This window comes from Varroa destructor, unplaced genomic scaffold (genome assembly GCF_002443255.2).
Source record: "Varroa destructor unplaced genomic scaffold, Vdes_3.0 BEIS01000005.1, whole genome shotgun sequence".
Classification (NCBI taxonomy): Eukaryota; Metazoa; Arthropoda; class Arachnida; order Mesostigmata; family Varroidae; genus Varroa; species Varroa destructor.
Window position 1 is genome coordinate 4069386 of NW_019211458.1, and position 20488 is coordinate 4089873.

Here is a 20488-nt window from a genome sequence, read left to right on the forward strand (position 1 = left end):
CCCTTAATCTTGTAAAACCTAACAAAGTGTTACAGATATTCTATTATCACCGCACTGTGAAAAACTACGTTTACATTTGAAAAGACATGATCTTCATATTATTATGATGTCTTGATGCACTTCTGTCGTATGAAGCACATGAAAATCGAATTATTTTTATACCCGGAAGCTTACGCTGCACTTTTCACTTTTCCTCTGCCCGGTACAAGGATATAATTATTAAGTGGAGTATACATGGAAATGTGGTATGCATTAATATAGTACCCTACTTTTACAATCGCTTATCAAACTTGTGGCCCTAGTGTTAATCTTTAACGAAGGTAACATTCGATTCTCCCCTGCTACACTTGACATAAAAGGACGTAGTAGGGCTATATGTGTGTACAGATTACACTTATGTATAAGTTCTGTATATATATTATAAATACGGTGACGATGCACTTATACTGGTGAAAATTCTATTTATTCAAGAATCGCCTCTCCATAATACAGTAATAGCTACATAGTGTAAAAGTTGACGCTACCCACGATACACCTAGACGTACGGCGCAGAGCCGTCTACACTGTTTGCTGATTTTACCAATGCTCTAGGCACGCTGTGCTTCCTTAACAATGATCATGATTATCCCAAACATCGTCGAATTCTCGTGGTAATTCTGTGACGTCTGCTCTATTCATTGGAAGAGGAATTTTTGTCACCATTTCGTAGAAACATTGCGGCTGTGTTCCGTCGAACAAGGTTCGTAGAACCTTTGAGGATTCCTGCGAGCCCATGAACACGGCTGAGAGCTATATAGGGTTAATCGTGATTAAAAAAAGTTTTTCCAAGGGAGGTGAGAATCCATCTTTGGCCTATTTTTTGTAAATGGTTATCGTAAAGCAAAGTTGTATAGAAAATTGGCCGCTGCTAAGCGGTATATCAGCATTTTAAGAAAAAATGAAAGTAACTTGTGGGACCAGTATGATTTCATGTTCGAATCCGCGCGTAAAATTAATGGCAATGAGATGTCGATACAAGCCGCGCACGGCTATCCTAATGCTGTTGCATAGTTTCGCCGGGTGTGTGGCGAGAATTGAGGTACCTAAATGCTGTTGAAAAATTCAGTTGTGAATTGAATCATATCTAAAATCTGAGGTCATTTTAGACCTGACTAAATGCGCGGCGCACCGTCGCCTGCCGAGGTAAAAGATCGATGCAAAAATTGTTTATGTTTTCGATTATTGAATACGGACATGTAAAAGATTGAGGAAGTATACCTTGGTCTTTCGAACGGAAGAGGTATGTGAATCTTGTCGATTATAGCATTATACTTTTGCTTTGTATAACAATATTGGAAAGCAGAATAATAATAGCATTAACAGTTTCCGAACATTTGTTTTCATTAATGTCTAATGTATGTCGGCGGTTAACTTATGTTTCGTGAAATGTCTCCACATATGGAGGTGCTTGATGCACCCATTTTCAACATCTACATCGGTGCTGCGTCTGACAATAGAAATCGGCAAAGGTTATCGCAATGTATTGATAAGATTCCATTAAATGGTTTCTCGGTTATGCATATGTTACGTGGGGATCGGTTAATGGTCTCCAGGATTCGTGTTTAATCATGGGGCACTCGTTGCATATTGCAAGTGCAATTAGCCAAAGGAACTGTTTCACCTGTCTTTGGGTCCTTGTTACTACTATTTAGGATGTTGTAGGTAACCTAAATGGGAATCCTGAAGCGCGAGCGCACAGAATTGCTGTCAGGCATCAAGGTTACAGCGATACTTGAAAAAGCTGCAGCAAGCATCATTTTCCCGTCAGCGCTCATTTTTGCGAGGAGTAGATTAATGAGGAAAATTTTCCTTATGCCTTCACATGCGTCGACGAAAACAATGTTGCTTAGACTTAGCTCTAAAGAGGCGCAGACATCACTGTAAGTTACACTCTGGGCGTCGTTTAAAAGTCATCTCTGTGAGTATAATTTCGCGCTGCTCAACGAGGTTGTATTAGAAATACTTGGTAATTTCGGTGCTCCCTTTGACCTCTGGACGTTATTGAGAAGCGAGGTCAGAGTCGTGTAAAGCTTACCCTAAAATTTGATCGTGGGCGTCAGCGATTTGGAGCGACATAGTATGTCAGCTAGTCTTAGTTAACATATGCTATTACCCGATCCCAATGTTCATTGTTGAGGAAACGCCCCTTCTGTGGATTCCTTTGGTAGTATGGCAACATAACTTACGCCGGTTGCTTTCAATACGTCAAAGAATGTGAGCCCACGGACGTGATGGAGCAGAAAACGCAACGGTTAAAGATTTCGGCCCAGATGCGGCCCAGAACATTCGCCTAATGACAAGCGCACTTTCATGTTCACCTGTCATTTGTCCACGAATAGAACCTAAGTATCTTACCGTAGTATAGTGTTTTAGTGATATCATCTTTTTGTCGAGCGCCAGGGATAAAGTGAGCTTTGTAGACTTCTCACAAATCTCAGTGACATCTGGTGCTGACATTTTGTGGAACGTTTACTGCTTTCAAAAATAAATGAAACTGAAATGAAGCCACTCAACAGGAAAGTTCTGTTTGTCAGGTGAGAAGCACAGTATTGTGAAATAGTAAAGTTCAATGCATATATGCTTACGAGACTGTTCTGTCTGATTGCAATCTATTCGACGCAGAGCCTGGGGACTTGTTTGCTTGTCGAGCTAGGGTAAAATGTGGACATGTAGGTCTTTTTTTGGTATCCTATGCTTGTTAGATAAACAAAGGCATTGCCAAGTTTCTCCGTGTGATGGCGTTTGACGAATATTTTTTTTAACTAGAGCACTCTCTTTTCTTGTTATAAGTTTGATGCTTGTGGACGTAAAAAAAATTAAAAATTGTTAATTTTTGCACACCTTATAATTTAAACAAATATAAACTAGCCCTAGGACAAACGTCAGCAAGTACCTAATAATATGCAGAAAAAACTTCGGCATTTGAGTTTCGAGCATCTAATTTTCTGGAAGCCCTGGTTTCAGATAAATTCCGTCAGCCTTGAGATGAAAATCGGCAAAAAAGCATCCTTTATAGTTTACATGCTTGGTCTTAGTTTCGATTTTCTTTCGCTATGGTTTTCAGGCGGGATTTTTTTTGCATCAATATTGTTGCATTTTGCACCAATGGTCGTTCTACTACGCAGTAATTGTAAAAGCTAGGACTCATATCCTACTTTGGCACAGACTTAATAGATGAACATTGTATAATTTGGGTAAAAATTGATGTATGTTACTTACTGGTTTGTTACTGAAAGATAAATAATAATCTATAGAAAATTTCTCTCGACTGATTATAGGGTTTTTGTCTGCCGCAGACGGTTTTCTTACGAAATGCCACCACACTGCTCGATTATTTATGTTTCAGCGCACATGGTAGGCAGCTTGCCGACTAATACAGCCCATTTCATGTATGTGAATCCAGCTTGCACCGACAACACACGGCAACCCCATCGTCCCGTTGTTATTTTATTCACAAAATAGCTTTGAAGAAATGCAACAAACAGGGGAATTTAACGCGACTTTTGCAGGCATTGGACAGTTTCTTTGTCAGGTGGTAAACCTCAGGAAAATAAGAGCAAAACGACATATGGCATTCACCGTCAAACACCATGTTAGAGGAGTTTGCTTCTAGTTACAGCTCAAACTATTGCGACATCACTAGCTAAGAGAAAGTTATTCTCGACTGACGGGTTAGCCACCGTGGAGCCTAAGATCCGCCTATCATCAGCATTGACAGAACATGATATACTTCCTGTTCGAACCGAGGGCTTAAAAAGGCGTCTTTACGACGAGAGCTTTTGTATTCAAGGCCGAGGTGAAAGATAATCTAACGACGGAATTAGAAGCGTCGCTTGGGTAAAAACCAACGTGAAACGAGCCCCACATCAGCTGTACAGCCGATCCGTCAAATCAAATATACTGCACGGTAAACCAAGTAAGATTGGCACGAACAAGCCAATTTTTTTGAGGTAGCAAAAGGAAAGAATCGGTGAGGATGGTTACGTCGAGGTTTGGAGACATCCTAAGGAGGCCACTTAGTGAAAAATTTATGCTTGTTCGCTCCGAGAGCAATATAGATATGTTGTCCAAGAAACGAAGGGTTCTCAGAATAGTGCGAGCATGAAGATGCACAGTCAGTGTGCCTATTGCTTATTTAGCTATCAGAAGCTACCTTAAGGCACTTTTTGCGTAGATGAAAGTCGAAAACGTTTTCGAGAAAATATTTCCACGACTCTTGCTAGACTATCTAACTCTTTATAGTTGGTAAACGTATATCAAATATAATACTCTTCAGCTATATTCCTGGTTTCAAAAATCGTTTATGACCCAGCGCAACGTGAGCCCAACATGGCAGAATTAAATCAAGCCAGAGTGGAGGTTTCCTAGATGAGCGCTATTTTTACGTACAGTAGTATCGATCCAGAGACAACACTTTTCGTAAAAGGTGACAGATCTATATGGGGATTGTCATTGTGACTAATTTTTCGATGTTAAAAAGCGATAACAAGCCGTGCTTCTCTGTGAGTAGCTGTTAGTTTAGTTTCAAAAATTCCCCAAATTATAGAACAGAATGAATTAATTTTTTTTCCAATTTTATACATATGTATGTCTGGATGGTCTCGTTGAACAGAAACACTGACAAACTGGTAAGATGCTGTTTGCACAAGCCCTCACAATTATATTGACGCAATAAGCACTGCATTTCATCTACTGGGTCTGGAAAAAGATTTGGCCCAAAGATTAGGAAAATCAAATCTTCAGAGTCTTTTGTACACTGATCTTTCTTGTTTCACCCTTTCTGAGTGTTTTGGTGTTTTGCCTACTGGAATAATGTCGCAGGGACCCTCGGCCGGACCCAGCCTCTGACTTACCCGCAGGCAAGATAATAATTTGCTATTGGATTCGTATATAAAGCATCTTCTCAGATTAACTAATTTGTTTATTAAAGTTGTTATCGGTTGTTAATTAAACCTGTACAAGATTTTTGGCTTCGCGAACCAAGTAAACTGCTTTTACTTTAGCAGTGATAAGCGCCCAAAGTTGTTGTGTGTTATCACCCGGAATACCTTATTTTTGCGAAGTGTTTTATGGAATAACGTGTTTGTAATGGCGTGTTGGCCGTCGCGGTTTTTGCAGCGGTTTCTTGAAAAAAAAATAACAACTGTTTTGCTCATTGGAGTCTCTTAATATATGGTGTGGATAGTTTTCTGCACAGAAACCATATATATATATCTCAGCTTACCTAACATATGCCTTCCGGGTGATTAATCTCTATGTGCCGGGAGCTATTACATATATAACAACTCTTGTACGATCACAGCACGATCTAAAGTGCTGCAAAAAACAATCAGCAATATTTCTTCAGAAAAAAGACGTTACTTTTGGACATAATACTTCTTCCTATATGTCTGAAAGAACGACGTCTATGCTTAAAATATAAACGATGTGCATCTTGCAATGGAATGCCAAATGCAATCTTTAAGATAATTTTTACTTATTTCTATAAATGTGTGATATGTATTCTGTCTCGGATTACTCTGGCATTATGGTAGACTTTCAGATTTCAAATTACAAAAAACTAGTCTCAAGTATTTTGCGCATTTGGATGTGCTGAGTTGTATTCGACTTATGTCTATTACTATGGGATCTTTACTTTTTGAGGGACCACTTAGTAAATCACTGAAAACTATTTAATTTAATAAACATGTTAATTTAAATTAATTTAAAAAAAATTTTAATTAACTGATCAGATTTGATATCTTAAATAATGCTATGACATAATTCTTTGATTGTAGTTCGGGCCATTCTACTTGTTGCTTAAGAAACCAGATGGATCTGTTCGACTTCATGGAACACTCGGTTCAATGATCACGAATGTAACAGCTTCGCTCAACATGACGTATGACCTTCTAGTAAACAACCAAACTTCATATTTTTGTTTGACCATTCATGTTTATTAGAGCGAATTTTAGATTTATTTAAGTATATGTATTCAGTGTATTAACTTAAGATTGTTTAAGTAACATAGTGAAGTAAAAAGTAATATAGGTTGTTGATATAAAAATCCGAAGGAAAATCTTGATGATTCTTATTATCATTAGGATGATTATGCTCAACACGATAATTTTAATACATAGGTAGGCAAATAATGATTACGACACGGCGTGCACTGGCAACTGACTTACGCCAGGCGGTAGCTCTAGACCGAACACTGCGAATGAGACAAACCTTTTATCTTTTCTTTCAAGACACTAGTGCTCTTTGAGTCATTTACTTCCCTTGGTCAACGACTTTCTGGCTTAGCCTGTCCGGCAGATACACAAAATACATAAGCAGAGTCACCGACTATATTATGTAGATGTCACACGAATTTTATGGAAATAACATTTACGTCAGCTTTCGTATTTTTTACCTATTTCGGTAACGTTATTTTGACTGCCGGTTCATTCTGCATTTATTTTTTTCTTTCTCGCCTCGGTTGGAGTCCGCGATTGCGCTTTACTGTTCAACAGATTGTTTTTTGCGGTTCCTAGTAACTACTAGTGACTGCAGTTTGCTTTCCTTTCCTGAATACTGATACTATTGTTGATATTGTTTCTCTTTGTCTAAAACAAGGTCTATACCCTCATATGCAGTTGAGCTCTTAATAAATGCAGCACTGTTGACTATTGAACTGCCAGAGCTACTACCTTAGTTTCTTCCGTTTTTTTTCTACCACCTTCATTTTTTCCATAAACGACAAATTTTCTATCTGCTCGAATCACGGATAGGTCATTGATTTGGACCAGCATGCAGTTTAAAGATATCTTTCACAATCCGTGAACCTATTGCTGAAGGGGGAATACCTAAAAGGCGATTCATGTCATTTTTAATACCGCAGCTAGTAAGGCAGATTCAGGCATGCCTTATATCCGCATATAGGCTCAGGCTATCAATACAAACATACACACAACGTATTCATAGAAACTTATAGTCGAATTCACTGCAGGCTCTCATCATGTGTCTCTAACTAGTCTCAAAATGCCCAGCTCGAACTTCTTGTGGCGTTTCTCATTCCCTCAAGAAAAGTGTAATCATCGGGCATTTTATACATTTATGTGGTCTATATTCAAATCTGAGCATAGACACACTTTATTTTGTCTTGAAAGCTAGCCACCCAATGGAATACCTAATGGCAGTGCTGGCCGTAGCACTCTAAACATTTAGTTTCGTGGCATAGAAGGAAGGTAACATGTTTTTTTTTAAAAAGCTTAGAGATGGTGAGGATCATAGTGATCATCATCATCATCATCATCATCATAGTGAAAACCTGATCATTTTCGACTCTCTTGTCTTCTTAAGTGGTGGTCGCTAATGTGGACTTGTTGACTCAATGAAAGCGACTTTGACCTCACTGTCACCGGAAAATTTCAATAGCGGTAGTTAAATTGAAAATAAAGTTAACAGTATAGAAATGCCAGAAAGAAAAGGAAGTGCCCTGGACGATACAGCTCATTTTGGGCCGTCATGTCCTACTGTTAAGGTTTCGCACACTAAATTTCGTAAGCCTCGCTACGGTAAATATGTCTACAGAAGGTATTGGTGTTAAGTTTTTAGCACGATGAGAAAAAGAACCTTCCGATCACTTCAAACTTTAATAGCACATTATTATAAACAAAGTACTGAAACATGATTTAGTATGTAGGCTTCTAGAGAAGGATTATTATTAAGCGTTTACAAATTATTAAGAGATAAATCGCCGTTAAAGTTAAATTAATGGAATTCCCTCTATCGGAAGTTGCTTTTTCAACATAAAGTTATTTTTTTTTTAATATAGAGTGCGGAAGTTTGAAAAGAGTGACGTGTTATTTTGTTATATATCGCCGGTATTATCGACACTTAATTTTAGGAAATCAAGGATGTCATTTGATTTTGTTGGTCATTAAAAGGTACAAAACTACATGTTAGGAAAATAAAAGCATTTTATAAAACGTAACCTTTAATTAACCTCAGCAAATGCAATGATTCAATAATTTCACATGGCACACAAATTCCTAATTTTTTTAATATTGTGGCGTTTATTCGAAACTTGCTTCTATTCAGCTGCTATTATTTCAGCTGTTTCAACGAAACTGCTAGTATTCAATGTAAGCTAAATTTTGACTCTATTCGATTACCTATAACTGGCTCAAGCTTTACGCCCGAAATCGTTTTGTTAGGCTAGAGTAGAAAATTCCGTTTTTTCTTTTCAGTCATTTTATTTCGTTTCGACTTTGAGAAAGTACACACCTTTTAGCCGAAGTAACATCGTTTGCTTTTTATTACTTTTTCCTATCTTTTTGGTGGCTGATATGTACGGACTTCCACCTCTGTTCTATACTGTTCACCGTTCCAGATGTGTCGCTTTGGTTGTTGTTGTTGTTGGAGCGGTGTTCATGCTGCGCCCCGAGTGGAGTAGAGTTTCCTGTTACAGTGCCGTTGGTGTTCGTTGGGTTACTAAAATAGTTACGCGGTGCAGCGTTGTCATGAAACACTTCCATTGCCCTCTTTTTTACCCCAAGACGCTTTTCTGCTATTCTCATTACTCAGACGGATGCCTTGCTTTGCGTAACTGTCTTCCGTGTTTTTTTCCCTAAGCTTTAAAATGCTCATAGCGTAATACTTCTTTCTCAAGCTATCATATATAGAGGTGCAGCTTTTAAATATGTTTCTTAGTGTTCTCAAACTGGAGGGGTTTAACTAGCCCTTTTCACGTTTAGGGGCACCGAAAAAATGGTATCAAAATTACTTTCTTTCCTGTACAAGCAATGAACAACTTACTCGCAGACGGTTCTTTTTATTATTCCAACTGAGCCTATGGAAGTCCACTTCCCTTCCTTTTCAATATTTTTTAGTGCATGCAAACAATTTACAACAGTTATTTGGGTTACCCCTAGCTGGAAAAAGAGCTGTTAGGTCTAGTGCAGCGCATTTCTTTTTAGGAGTGCCTGCAGTTCGTCACAGTTCATTTTTTTGTGGCCGCCTGGAACGTGATTTGTTGTTCTTGTTCGAATCTCCGATTTTAAACCGATTCAATCTAAACTTACTGATAATGCTTACTGTACGTGCCCGGTGATCAAAACAATCATCCTAAGAAGTCTCAATGATACACGATTAGGCGATCCGTCGCTAGCTCCATCTGTTTTTACTCAACCTAATATCACTGCTTGAGGAAAGAATTCAACTACATAGGCATAAGTAATCTACAATCAAATGCTCTTAATCTTTGGGAATATGTGTTATGGAACCCAGCAAGAAATGACTGCTGTGACATCCTCTGGGATTAAAGTGTTCCTATACTATGCGTCTCTTACAAACTTATTTCCCTTCTTTGAACCCCATCGTTCAAAATGGTTCGGAAAAGTCTTTCAATCTTTTTGTTACAGACAGTATCAAAGCAATGATTTGAAGTAATAACGCTTTCTCTCTCCTACGTAGGTACAGCATTGTACCACCGCTGGACAAAGCCTACGGCATGGTTGAAGAGGAAACGGGCCGCCTAACAGGAATGTTAGCTACAGTGCTTGCGGGAAAAGCAGATGTAGCAGCAGGGCCATTTCCGGTTCACCCCAGAATGAATGACTTACTGCACGACATGGCACGGTCGTCTGACTCTTTCACTGCATTCGGTATCATTTCCGGGATGAAAAACGACTACGTGCAAGCACCCACTTCATTTACGGATGCGTTTGATAGCCTCGTTAGTATCAGAAAATTAAAATCCAACATCTGATGACATTATATATGATTAATAAATCTCTCATTCACTTAGATTAACAAAAACTAGATCTATATCACACATTAACGGTTACTCCGTTGCAATTACCCTGTCTCACCTCACCCGCTACCTTGTTGCAATTATCTCATCACTTTACTCAGTTGTTCGCCAGAGTGTTCGATCAAATCTGGATTTATGTTATTCATGACGCATTGGCCTTTGGTACATTTCTCTACGTCAATAAAAAGCTTTCTTAGAATTAGTTGACTCACTCTGTATTTGAAGAACGTACACGAATCAAATGGCCGATTTTGAATAGACGTTATGACTGATGTAGTCGACTAATTCTGTTTCTGCTTAAGGTTAATTCTGGTACTTTGTCATAAGGAACGTGTACACATACCACATTAAATGAAGGCTGATTGTTCCAGGAACGTCACCAAGCTTTAAAGGTTTTTCATGTTACGTTTTTCTACGTGAAGTAGTGGCGCATCTTAAGCTAAATGAACATACGATGAGTTTATGTGTTTATGTTTTTATATATAAGGATTAAATTTTTATTTTTTTTAAATTTTTTGTTAACAAATACTTGTACATATTGAGCACGAGCTCAAATATTTTATATGTTGGTTGGCATATTGATTTTGATTCTCAGAGGTCATTAAAACTGTTCGATCGTATATATACATATCAATTTTTTTTGCAATTTCGTTTTGAGAATGATTTGGTGGAAAAGTCAAAACGATGTTTTATTAACCCGGCGGACCCGCAATTAAATCACCTCTTTTTTAGCTGGAAAACTCGTCGGGACGATCCTCATAATCTGGCAGTTGGCTCTCATAATCTGGGCCACAATGGGCCAACGGTTGTCCGACCCCGTTAACTGATTGGGCGTTATGTATGCTTGCAGGGGTTCCCACTGGTCACATGTCGGGGTAAATAATAATGCGGGCGTTTGGAAGGTTCGCAGTTGACTTTTTGACTTTAGTTAGGTAACGAATTTATGGATTAACCCGTTTGAGTACCTCAAAAATTTTAACTATATTACGGAATTCGAGCCGATGCATACTTTGTAGGCGACGTTTCATGTAGTCCAGAAAATCCATAATATAGATTTGTAAAAATAGACAATGCGTAGGGGGCTGACGGTAGAGGACTCATTCTGTGGTACACTGCTTCTTAAATGATTAGCTTCGGGTTGTATGAACTTTGGGGAAGCGCGGGATTTTTCATTCACTCCAACTCAAGCAATCTAGCAAAGGGTATTGTAGTGATGTTTGTTTTATGTTTGTTTTTCGGAATGATTATCCAACAAACGCATTTTTTCTGTATAAGTAGTCTTGTTCCGCAAAAAATTGTATGTTGGACAATTTTATCTTGTTACGCATGTATCAGAAGTTGCCTGTTTCGCTTTCGGAGAGAAGTACGTTTGAGTGACAACGAGCCTCACACATAACGTTAAAATCGGTGGAGGTGCTTTTTGTCGGGTTGGCGGCCCGCTGTATTCCCCTTCGCTGTAGCGAAGTAACGATTATTGGGATTCTCTGGCCAAAGCACAACGATGGCGTGGAATTTGGAAGTAGTTAATACAGAGGAGCCAATGTTTAATTAGTTCAATTTGTTCACGCCGAATCGATTTGTGTGTCACAAAATCCGCCACCTAAGGCTTTCAATAAATGTATACTAAATACTAAAAGCCTTAGATATGTTATAACATGCGTACATTGGAATAATTTTTCGCAGTTGCGTTGACAAGGGGAAATTGATTCTCTCAGTTATTTAATAATGCAACCGTCTTCCCGATTTCGCAAATTTGATTAACAACATGTTTAATTCCATTTAAAAAAGTTGGAAAAATTAATGTCTCTTGAGGGCCTGGATCAAGCGATATGGTATATTTTTATTGTTGGGCTGAAAAGTTCCACATAAAAAAACACTAACCTCCTGTGTTCCTCTGTATTTCTTGTCTCAGTTTCTAAAGTTTGTTTGGTGGCTGCCTGAGGGCACAGCTTTTGTAGCGATTTTTTCTCCTATAGGAGCCGTTTTGATACGCGACGCAAACGACCACGAATTTTGATTCTGTTGCAATTTCTGCAGAACATATATATATATATATATATATATATCAGATCTCGATTCCAGAGTCCGTTTGTAACGTAAAATGTATCGACATGAGCGTAGCAGTATGGAAACTTTCCAGAATGATTCTATCAGTTATATTTCTATAGGCTAACATCGAACTCTTTATACTAATGCGCTATCGGCAATTAAACGCAAAAATAGAAAATCGCAAGCTGATCAATGATATTGTACGCGCACAAATTTTGTACAGGTGATTGAGAAACTAGTCTAATTATACGCAATAATCAAATGTGGCAGAAAAACAAACCTGACCCTAGTTGTTTTTGTGGAGCGATTTTGAGGGGTACACTAAGGGTAACGAACTCAATTTTATAAGGAATTTTTATTACTTTTAATTAATACGTCAAACCTAGACAGGAATACTCCTATCAATTTAAGAGGATCCGCTGTTTTTCCAAATGGGTGAAAACAATGGGGATCTACCTAGCACAACTTTATCCTTTATGGATGAGTTCGATGCGGCAGTCCTCCAAATACAGGGAAAACACACCACTCTGAATAGACAGAATTATTATTATTGCTACTGGAATAGCTAGAGGGCAGCATAATGACACAGTATATTAGAAAATATTTAATTTAGATTAGAAGGAAGAGTCTTGCAACTCGTGTATCGTACTATATCAAGTCACAGTATAAGAATAATACTCGCGAATACGAAGGTATTGGGTAGCATTGCTGGAAATTATGAATGAGTACTAATTAAAGATTTTAGGTACATCAAACAGTTCTGTAGCTAGAGTTTCATTCAGCGTAAGTGGTTGCGTACTGGAAATTTTGAAGTCTAGCTCAGTGGTTTCAAACAGCACGACGCATGTTCTGGGTCCGTTCATGGATTCATTCCAACGAAACCACGAAGTTAATGGGAGATTCCAACAGAACTGTTGGTGCAAATTTGAGCTAAAATTTAGGTTCGGCCTGGTGTAACATTTGATAATTCATTTTTTAATATTTATGGCAAATCAGGCCCGAAGCGTGGTAAGCAGGATCATCTCTCATATGTAATTAACTGTATTTATGTAATCTTCTGAGAGCGCTCGCTTTTAGCGGATTCTCCATAGCTAGAGTATTATTCTAACGCAATCTACATGTAATGTGGAGCGTGTCGATTGGATGAGTGTTTTTTGCCGGAAAAACCTCCCTCTCCCATAATGCATAATGCTAATTTACACAGGCTATCTCTATTTTGGCGACTTATAGGCCTAATGTTGTTAATATGCGACTAACATTTCTCTTGGTTTAGCATAACTAGATTTGAAACTGGCTTGTGAAATATATTCCGTGCATTAATCAATTACCCTTATATAAACACATGGGTAATGATTACAAGATTAGAGGTCCAGGTCCAGACTTCATCCGGCATAAAACAATCCATTAAAAAGCACAGCCTGAGTCGATCTCTTGCCCCTTAATTTCTTACTTGAGAAAGTTTGCAGGGATTGGGCACGTACTTTTGCCTTTAGAAGCCAGAATTTTCGCTTCTTATTTTTTTCCATTATTAATTTTCTATTTAGTCTCTTATGGACTGCTATATATATATATATATATATATATATATATACAACGAGAAAATTGTAAGGGGTCAGAGAGGCTCTATTTTGATGCTGAAATGGGTCTTTAAGCGCAAAAAATGCAAAACACCTGTGGCATATGTCTCTCCTATGTGGCAAAAGCTCCAAGAAAAGTTTGAACCGTCTTTCGAGCGATTTTCTGATGAACGTCAATTGGATATAATAAAAAGGGTTTTTTTCCAAAACATCTTTCGAGAGGTTTTCTGAGGGAAATACTGAAATACCAAAATACCGAAAACATTTTCCCTACGTGAGTCACCGCTTCGTTAGCGCTTACTCGCAGATGTGACACTGAAATGAAAATGAATCCATTGGGGTCGTCTTCGACACTAATCAGAAAGATTCCGATAAGCTTAATTTAAATGTAATTCAATTTTCCTAAATTTCATTTTTGGGATCAAAAATGCCCTTGAGCGGAAGGGGTGGAAATTTATCACATCGTTTTATGTGGAAACGTTTTTCCTATCGCAAATCTATGGATCTCGATAAATTAAATTAAAATGCAGGACACATTCCTGTACCCGAAATCAGTATTTTTGGATTTTTATGGCGAAAACTCTATTGATTGTATCTACTTATGTAACAACTGGATGAAAACGCGTTTTGAGCTGCTTTTGTGGGGCTTTCCGAAAAAATTTTTACTAATGTCAACTGAAAGGTTGAGGCGGCTAATGCTAACTCGATTTTTGTAAAAAAAATCCAAATCATTATGAAAACAAAAAGGTGAGATATCAATATACGTGTTTTAAAAATATACGTAGATATTTATTATAAAAAAATATTTAAGCTCTTCTACCCCTGTTGACACGTCAGAGGCAGAATTAGTACGCCAATCAAAGCTTTAGATTGTTCTTCAATATATGGATAAAGTGGAACAGGGCAACTGCAACGGCATAACTGTTAATGAGCATTTAATCTACCGTTTTCGACGAACTACGAAACGAAAAAGAATAGTTAAATCAATTAAAGGCTGAAAGTGCGCGACACAGAGTTCGCTGGTTCGTTTATATATATATATATTTGCGAAGTTTGTTGGTCGGAGTCTAACAATATGCCGGCTAGCGATTAGCTAGGCTCTAACTACGTTCGAACTAGCGGCTATTTATTAAATTATGTGCCATACAATTTAGCTATCGCCACTAGCCATGCTGTATCCACGCAACATTTGCGGGTCCCCAGTGCGGTACGCTTGTCGTAACTGGTTGTGTTAATGTCCTCGTACACTCTTTGGCTACCAGCAGCTTCCTACAGCCTTCCAACGGTCTCTCTCGCACTTCCGTTCATCATCGAAGCACATTCTTGATACCTTCTTTTTAAGGGCTTTCCACAGTAGAATCTAACTACTTCGTATGGTACATAGTCGCTGCTCCTCGTATAGTACATGTTCTCTTTGCTCGTGAAGTCTGCCTTACAGACACTAGTTCTTTGCCGCCGATCTTCCCGTTCCATTTTTCACTTCAGTTCTTTTTTCGTTCTTTCTGGTTACCAGTTACCACGAGAATGGCCAGCCTCTTGCGATGTTCTAGACTCTAACTGTTCCTAACGAAAACTAGACGCCGATGGGTCCCACGTTGTCAGTCTCGTCCCTCATGTTCCACATTCGACCAGAAGCCTGGTTTCCGGGTTTCGTTTCATTGCCTCCGCAAAACTGGTCGAGCGTGAGCTTTGTCGCTGCCACCAATCTATGAAGAACCAGTCCATTGATCAAAGACTAACAATATATCCGCTAGAAACCGAGGTTTTACACGATTTCATTTCTTCGCCGTAACATTATATATATCTATATTCATCCTGACAATCCTAAAATGAGATCACCACAAATTTCTTAGATTACTACAGAGTATTCGTCTCATTGAACTCACATACTGTGCCTAGTTGAAAAAAAAAGTTAAATTAATTAAGCGAAACTGCACGACGCCAAAAGAAAATAACGTGTATACCACGGATGATGTTTTTGAATCCCATAGCAATGCATAGTGATGATTACTAAAATAACATTTTTTTGATTCAATTTCAATCAGTGTTTAAATCAGTTTAATTCAAATACACAGAATTACATGATAATGAAATTATTAAGAGTGCTAAATGACTCTTAAATTATTAGAAAGGGATGCCATATCCATGCTGTCCAAGGCAACCCCATTAAAGAAGGTAAAGAATAAGAATAAATGTTGTTAACGAAGAGGGTTAGGGTACTGTCTGCGAACTTCAGTATAAAATATAACCATACAACATTCAAAACAATAAGCTACGGAAACAGAGGAAATATTTCAAATTCAATTCGAGAAATTTTAAGTAATGTAGCTCGAAACTTGAATCTAACAGAACAAATTACCGACAAACATATAGCCTACACTTTTTGCCGCTACTATTACACGGCATATAACATGACCAGCGGCCTTCCAAAGCTTACATTCCGTCAAGTCTATGACTTAAAGATACTGTATCTCTTACGAATGATAAGTAATTTTCAATTGGATTTGGTGGAATTATTTCGCAATTATTCCATCCAACGACTTATTGATTAACATGTCGCTTATGACTTCATCCTTCCAAACATCCTCAAACTTTATCAAGTTATCAAAACAAAAGATCAGAGTCCACTTAGATAAAAAAAAAACTGTAATTCAAGGAAGGGATTTAATATTGTTTATACCAATATATTATTAAAGCAGCCTTTAGAGTCGACAACATAACTATCGGTTTGGTCTAGGCATGCATTGATAGCAGAAGACACGAGTCAGCGAATCTGTTTTCAATGAAACTGATTTCCGCGACTTGCGCAGGAAGATATGGATAGCCTATTCTTCTTCAATACGTTCACTAAAATGCCGCAAGGTGCACAACTTCCCGTGTTCGCCGAAGATACAATTACGCTATTTGTTAAAAGTTGAGCTTAATGTAGTTTCTGCAGACCCCTTGATCTGCAGCCATAAGCAGGGCGAATCATTTCGAAGATCGACAAAGACTGAGTAAGTTGAATGATACGAGTTTTTTGGCGTAATGCTCAGAACTAGGTTAACTTGTGAAGTCCATACTCTTCATGCCACGAGAATGCTGACTAATGTATATTACGGTTTTGCCCATACCTGCTTGTTACTCAGAATTTGGAATTGGGAACTTTTTGTCTGAAATTTCAATGCAGTATCAAGCCATTACACTGCTTACAAACATAAGTGATTCCTTCAGTATCAGATCTGGTCTTATTAGTAAAAAAAATTTTGGACAACTTAGATGTTCTTCTTAACAAAATCAAATTCGCTATTTTAGAAATTACGAATACTCTAATAGGCATCTGAAACTCATGGATCTAGCGCCCCTCCGCTTCCAGCAGGACCACTCGTGGGTTTCAGCAGCAATGATTATTGTTAAAACCTGCAATGACTAATCAAGCACGCAGCCCACGCAATAATTTTGAGGCCGTTTTTGTCGAATACATTGCTGTTGAAGACAAGGAATAAGAGTTTCCTTAATTATGTTAAAATAATTAGAGACTAATTGTATCCTCGAATACTACTTTGAACTCCTTTGTAAATACTAATATATTTTTTATTACCTAGCTTCTTATAATATTTTCCAATGCAAGTATGAATACTTGATATTACCGTTAGAATTTGAACGATTATACAAACTACACACACAAAAGAGCACACAGCATTTTCTACTGGGTACTGACTAATAACGAAAATTACCACTACTTTATGGAACAGTTATAACTACACTATAAACGAATAATTAGGGATGATACAAACATTTAACATTTGCGAATTGGTATCGATAGTGATGAATGCAAATAATGAGCAAAAACTAATGATTTTCTATAAACATTAAATTTACTGTATAAGGTTCAAGCTTCTAAAAGCAATTTCCCGTTTGTATCTCGTTACTAAAGACATCGACGTAGTGAAAAGTACTATTACATCTAATGCGGTGATTGTGCTGTATTGCTACTTATTACTGACTCGCCGGTCACACATTTTAAGTTATAGAAATGATCAGAAACTTCCTATAGAATCAGAAAAAAATTAGGTTGAAGGTAACATTTTAACTACTTACCTATTTTACACCTTCTGCTTCTATGGTTTTCCTATTTCAACAGAGTTGGGTACTTCTTTTTCTGTGCCTGCTAGCGATCGTTGGAATTCTTCTTGGGTACCGGCTTGTTACGGGGCAGGGTGGATCTAAAACCATTGCTGATACGCTTATCAAATGGCTTTTTAATGGATATGCTGTTCTCCTTCAAGAAGGTATGACTAAGTTACATATTATTAACATATTACTACTACAGAGCAAGATAATCTAACGTTTTGAGTCAACTCAGTTTATTTTTCTTTTTTCTATCAATAACTATTTTACTCTTCCATTCAAATACTAAGCCCACGAGTGTTTTGTTCGGCGTACTTTGAACACTAATTGGGCTAAAATAAAATTTTAATATGTGTCGGAGATACTCTCGTTCATTTTTCCCACACCTGTCTAGTGCTCTGGTAACTTTCAGGTAGCCATATATTTACCATTTACGTTCCCACATGTAATTTATACATCTATGGTTTCTTGAAATAAATCGCCCACTTTAGGATACAAAAGTTTCCAATCACGCTGACTTAAAACAAGTTTAAGCAAATGTTACTTATGTTCGGTTACCGTGCCAACGGTCTATGACTTTCGAGAAATGAAAAACTGGGAAGAGCGATCTGCATTATTTTACTAGTATCTCATAATGGCAGAGGTAGCTGATGTCCATTAGAAATACTACCGACTCCACACGACACTTCCACCGAACTCACCTAGTCTGTCTCCGACTGGCAGTAGCAATTAAGTTATGTCGTCTATGACGACCATATACTGCGGTGGGTTTCGTGTTGAATTAAATCTGCATTATGCACATTGAATACACCACACGCATTTCCAACTGGCCTAGAAATAATTCACGGGTCACCTATTTTTTCGCATATTCAGCATTAAAGTTAAAATTCTATATTACGTTATATGTGGAATGCCAGTTTTGGCCGACAGAGCCATTGGGCCCCACGCTGTTTTCTTAAAAAGCCCCGTCGATCGTGGCGATTCGTTCTTGCTCCTTAGGTTCGCTGGTCTTCACTATTCCAATCTCCATTCTAGATTCAAGTACTATGCTTTCGGTTAAGGTTCCCTTGCCAAATGTCATCACCAATTTTCGATGAATTTTCGCAGCTTTATGGCCTTCTAGGATCACCAGTTTTATTTCTAAACGTTTGTTCAGTTTTATTACTAAACGTTTATTTTCGAGATTACGAAATGTCTTTTTTGTACACTCACTTTTTCTAAACTAGGCTCAACCGGATTCCACAATAATTTTCTAAAAGGCTAGAGTATTTACTGGTCTAGTTTCGTCGGCTAGGACCGCGTGGTTTAAAAGTGATCGGATTTCAACGTTCACCAGATTTGCTTGTACCAGTCTAATATTATTATTTTTGGAATTTATTTGTAATAAGCAAACAGGTAAACATGTGTAAATATAAAGTGTTTAACGAAAATTGGCGCAACTTGCTCTATCCTTTTATTACTCCCAAATATGTGTAGCATTTCCTTGTATTTTCTGACTTATATTTTTAAGCAAATCATGTATTCTACATGTGTTTTGATTATTAGATAATCGTTGTAAACCTCTTACTTAATGAACTTAGTTTACATTGCGTATTTGTATCTAGAAATTATTCCTCAAAAATTGCTAAGTTTTAATAGGTGTATCTATAGGGACATGTACTATAGATTAAAAAATGGTTATTTATTCAATTTTCGTTTTATGTTTAAACTATTTAATAGCTACATCAGAGAAACCGTCAACGTTTTGGTTCGAGCGCGTTGTAACACTTCTTTGGTTAGTCAGCTGTATGCTCTTATCAAATTCTTTTGCGGGAACGATGCGTGCTAACCTGATCGTCATACAACCCACTTTTCGCTTTAAATCTCTTTATGATGTTCTTCAACATCCTGAAATGACTGTTGTATACCCAGCTAACACACCGGCGGAAAACATGATTAATGTAAGTATTTGGTATATGTTTAGGTTATTTTTGAAAGCCATAGCCATATTTGTATAATCGCGTAGAAAGTTAAAAAAAGTTTCATTTTGAGCTCTTTCGCACCGAAAAATTTTTCGGTGCGAAAGAGCTCAAAATGAAAATAAATCAACGTATTTGTTAGACCTTTAAAACATATTTGAAAGCAATATAGTAGAGTTAATCATTTGCAGCTTGACCTAACGATAGGTGATTTTTTTCTCTAACAAATTCTGATCTTCTAATAAGACAGAAGCTTAGGTGGATCTGACCTTCGTCTTAAAGTTGGGTTAAGCGAACTTAGGCGTTAAGAATTTCAGTTATATCAACATTTGCAAAAATGGACATAAGCGCTCGTGTACAAGAAGCTTGCTGTGAGAATCTGCCATCCGATTATACTTCATTGGGCGATCTAAAATTGGAAATACTCTCAGGTTAATTTGCACCGAGCACTTTGACAGTACAGTAAGAATAATACCATCATCAGCTTAATTTCAAATTTCGTAAGGGAACCTATCTCGATGATATCTGCAGAAGAAGTCATGCTGTTCACATGAAACAACGACGCGTTCTGGTACGCTTCATTGTATGCGTTGGAATGTAATTTTCAGTTATCTTTCAAAAGCTTACATACATGCGTACATAAATTGTAGATATTTACTGAACGCTAATCTTAACTTCAGATGTATTACATTTTACGATTTAGTTTATGGATCTCACCTATATCATAATATTTATCCAGTAAGATAACAATCAAGTAACTTAACGTGCGTAATTTGGATGTAGACTTCAAGCGACAGACATTGACGAATTTGTCATAGGAGTCTACGCCTTTGCAAAACAAGTTAATATTGAACTTGCAAGCAAAACAAAAATAATAAGTCAATCATACAACTTTTCTTTTAACCCTAAATGTACACAAAGGTCTGACTTTGAACATGCGGAGAAAGGGCGATGTCTCACTTAATTGGTGAATTGGT

The 20488-nt window shown here is 37.6% G+C and overlaps 1 protein-coding gene across 9 annotated transcripts in view; it reads left to right on the plus strand.

The window, feature by feature from the left end:
• Positions 1-20488, plus strand: part of LOC111251117 (uncharacterized) — a 33189-nt gene that overhangs the window by 3747 nt on the left and 8954 nt on the right. For 3 of the 9 annotated variants that reach the window (XR_015329341.1, XM_086991519.1, XM_086991520.1), the window contains 4 exons: positions 5817-5920; positions 9478-9739; positions 17567-17714; positions 19273-19493. Coding sequence is in view for 8 of the 9 variants with exons in the window: in XM_086991519.1 (XP_086847645.1) it covers positions 5817-5920; positions 9478-9739; positions 17567-17714; positions 19273-19493 (735 nt within the window). In the remaining variant the exon portion in view is untranslated. Of the gene's footprint in view, positions 1-1049; positions 1280-2218; positions 2574-5816; positions 5921-7217; positions 7578-9477; positions 9740-17566; positions 17715-19272; positions 19494-20488 lie in introns of those variants that run through there. The other 6 variants (XM_086991523.1, XM_086991524.1, XM_086991521.1 and 3 more) reach the window with 5 other exon arrangements.